This window comes from Dendrobium catenatum, unplaced genomic scaffold (genome assembly GCF_001605985.2).
Source record: "Dendrobium catenatum unplaced genomic scaffold, ASM160598v2 fragScaff_scaffold_390, whole genome shotgun sequence".
Lineage (NCBI taxonomy): Eukaryota > Viridiplantae > Streptophyta > Magnoliopsida > Asparagales > Orchidaceae > Dendrobium > Dendrobium catenatum.
This window is the reverse complement of record NW_021318852.1, coordinates 7,703,516-7,707,177: the sequence shown is the minus strand read 5'-3', so window position 1 is coordinate 7,707,177 and position 3,662 is coordinate 7,703,516. Positions and strand designations below refer to the sequence as shown.

General features: G+C 40.4%; 1 protein-coding gene across 4 annotated transcripts; it reads left to right on the top strand.

The window, feature by feature from the left end:
- The first annotated feature begins 281 nt into the window (after positions 1–281).
- On the top strand, positions 282–2,997 carry LOC110106205 (transcription factor GTE4-like). Of its 4 annotated transcripts, none has more exons than XM_028694072.1 (4): positions 282–2,437; positions 2,511–2,547; positions 2,628–2,744; positions 2,850–2,939. In XM_028694072.1, the coding sequence occupies exons 1-4, from the start codon at positions 797–799 to the stop codon at positions 2,897–2,899; spliced, it is 1,845 nt and encodes a 614-aa protein (XP_028549905.1). In that variant the 5' UTR covers positions 282–796; the 3' UTR covers positions 2,900–2,939. The 4 variants fall into 4 exon arrangements, with proteins under 4 accessions (XP_028549905.1, XP_028549904.1, XP_028549903.1 ...); XM_028694071.1 differs by having other exon boundaries at positions 285–2,437; positions 2,628–2,747; positions 2,850–2,997; XM_028694070.1 differs by having other exon boundaries at positions 285–2,437; positions 2,511–2,556; positions 2,850–2,938.
- The last annotated feature ends 665 nt before the right edge of the window (positions 2,998–3,662 follow it).

Here is a 3,662-nt window from a genome sequence, read left to right as displayed (position 1 = left end):
TATTATGAGATAAATTAGATCCGAATATCTTAATAACATTTGATCACGATATTTTTTAATTCTTTAATTTATTTAAAAAAACATGATTTATAAATAATCAAATAATTTTTTTATCACGCTCGTCTTACAATTCATCCTAAAATAATAAGTCATCTAATACAGCCAGTAAATCGTATATTTATCAATTGCTCTCGTATAATAACCATCTACAAAATTCCGAAACAAATTTTGCCCTAGGGCACTGTAGCGATCGCCGTCTCCGTTTTTTTTTTGTCTCACCACGGTCAAGTCGCCGCCCCTCGTGAAGCCATGGTCCGAAACGGCATCTTGGTTCCATGTCCCACCCGTCCCTCGCCTTTATTGTCATCATCTTTCGGTTCACAACAAGATCGTCACCGTTCTCCAACGAAGAAATCCAGCGTTCAGAATATTCCACGCGTTTAACTTTACAGGCGCGAATTTGTGACAAGTTCCATGTACTTTGTTAATGGAGGACATATGGTGCTGCCTAACTCACTCACAGACGCCGGATTCGCACCCATCTTGAAGAAAGAGAGCGTTGAGGTTTGGTTTTCATCGGTCCAGTGAAACCCTAGCCCGTTCTCTCTTCTTTTCGTCCGATCTCATACTTTTCCTTTCATTTCTGGATTCGAATACCTTTATCGCAACGGAGATCCTCATATCTTTCGATTTCTCTTTAGATTTAGGAATCCCAGAAATCATAACAAAATTTGATTTCTGGTTGCGAAGATCTAGTCTAGAGTTTGAAGGGGAAGGAGATAGCGTACTTTGATGTATGGCATCTGGCCCTCTGTCAGAAGGCGACGTCGATGGCTCTCGTGAGAAGCGGCGTTGGGTGGAGAACAAGGTTTACACCCGAAAAGCCCACAACAAAACCCTCAAGCCCAACCCGAATCAAAACCCCTTGCCTCTCACTCAAATCCAGCCCCCTTCTTCGCAGCAAGCCCTAACCACGACCACCGATGGCATCAATTCCCCTCTCCAGCAGCAGAAACCACCGCAGCAGTCTCTGGAGAACCCTCAGCCAGCAGTGCCCCAACAGTTATCTACTGCCTCTGACTACGTGGCCTCCAGCATCCACCCCAAGCCCGCCAATCTCCGCCTCCCCAATGACCAGAACAGGGTAATAGCCATCAACTTAGCTTTGAAGTCAAAGCATGAGGTTCGGGAACTCCGTGGGAAGCTTATTTCTGAGCTAGAGCTGGTCCGTTCTCTTTTAAGGAGACTGGAAGCCCGGCAGACGCAACTTTCCATGAACGACACTGCAAAAATCGCCTCCCCCCCAGGGCAAAACATGTCTCAGCTTTCTGGGAATGATGTTGGAGCTTCTTTACCCATCAAAAGGGCGCCAGCTCTTTCAGAGACTGCTTCAGCAGCTGCCCCAACTCCAATTCGCCGCCAATTGACTGTTTCAATTCCAGCTGCAGTAGGTGGAGATAATGGCATTGTTGATATATTGGAGAAGGAGAAGCGAACCCCAAAGGTCAATCAGTATTATAAGAATACAGATTTTCTTCTTGGGAAGGAGAAGCTCCCACCACCAGAATCCATCAAGAAGGCAAGGGTGAATGGGATCAAGAATGTAATGCAGTCGATGGAAAATAAAATCAACGAGCAGGCCTTTAAGAAATGTGGTGTGCTGCTCTCGAAGCTTATGAAGCACAATCATGGTTGGGTTTTCAATACTCCTGTTGATGCCAAGGCTCTTGGTCTCCCAGATTACCACAAAATTATCACTCATCCCATGGATCTAGGCACTGTGAAATCCAGATTGAGCAGAAATTGGTACAAGGCTCCCAAGGAGTTTGCAGAGGATGTGAGACTCACCTTCTGCAATGCACTGACTTATAATCCAAAGGGGCAGGATGTTCACATCATGGCTCAGCAACTTCTGCAGGTATTCGAGGAGCGATGGTCTATAATAGAGGCTGACTTAGCTTATCTTAATTCTCCACTAGCAATGAAGAGGCCGCCACCTCTTGACATGAAGAAGACTATAGAAAGGTCGGATTCCACCCTTAGTCCCTTTTCAGTAGATTTGAAGACAAAATCATTGAAGCAGTTGACACACAGCGGACGACCTCTGGTATCAAAGAAGCCCAAGGCCAAGGATCCAAACAAGCGTGAAATGACATTTGAGGAGAAGCAGAGATTGAGCAATAACCTACAAAATCTGCCTTCAGAAAAGCTGGACATGGTTGTACAAATAATTAAGAAAAGGAACCTGTCAGTAAGCCAACATGAGGATGAGATTGAGGTGGACATCGACAGTGTGGATACTGAGACACTTTGGGAACTAGATAGGTTTGTAACCAATTATAAGAAAAGTCTGAGCAAGATTAAAAGAAAGGCAGAACTTGCCATTCTTTCAAAGGCAAAGCCTGAGCTGCATGCCCAAAACAGGGAGCAAAGAATGGTATGAAGTGTATCTCATATTTTATGTTGAGCTGATCCAGCTAGAAAATACTTATTTTTTATTATTTATCCAGGTTTCTAATTCTGCACCCACAGATATGCCCAGAGAAAGTAAGACAGGTAATATAATTCTTCCCGTCATTTTCTTCTCCGTATACCAATCTGAAGCTTTTCTTTCATCTCCAAAACAGTGACTGTTGAAAAAATCATTGCGTCTTCATCACCAGCTGGAGGTACAATGGTTGGGAAGAATGAAAGCAGATCAAGTAGTTCGAGTAGTTCGAGCAGTGATTCTGGATCATCATCCAGTGGTATTAGCTATCTATAATTCCATTTTTTTAAAATGCTTGTGATAATCTTTTGCATGCTTTAATAGTTTTCTTAAAGAAACTTACACTAAAAATGATGCGCAGATTCGGATAGCGAAAGTTCCTCTAGAAGTAGCTCAGATGGTGTACGATAACCCGGAACATTAGATGTTTTGATGGAGGTAAGCATTTCATTATTATTTTTTTGAACAATTTCAATATTTTTGGTTCGGCTTTGTTTGGATTGAAGCAAAGTGAAGGAAATAAAATGAAATTTCAACAATTGAGTGATTGATTATTAATCTGCCGACATTAATTTAGTTTTTTTTATATATTTTTTTAAGTTCCTTTCATTCAGATTTTTAGCATCCAAACACAACCTTAGATTAGGATCATAGGTGAATCATATAAAGTTTTAAAAAGTGAAATAGGGAACTGAGCCATTTTACCTTAATGAGATGAGGTGTAAATTCAAAATAAAAAATGAAATCATAAAATTAAAATTAATTCATAAATATGCAATAAACTACCAATGAATTAACTTGATTTATCATTAGTTAAAAAAATAAATTAAAAATGCAAATAAAATTTGTTAAAGAAAATATTTATATGAAAATAAACAAAATATTTAAAAGAATTTTATTTAATTTTTGTTAAAAAAATTTAATCCACTTGACTTGTGAATGTGCACGATTGCTCAACCACTCGTAGACTCTTTTTCTTTCATTCACAATCTCTTGCGGCGCTCCATGCACTCATCTCCACTTGTAGCACTCATCGTTCTCAAGCCTCCATGCTCACACCCATTGGCAAGTTGCTCACACAGCTTGATTGCAATCCCTCTCTCTCTCTCTCTCTCTCTCTCTCTAGTTGGACTTCAACTCCTAACCTAAAAAATTAAAACTGAAACTAATTATA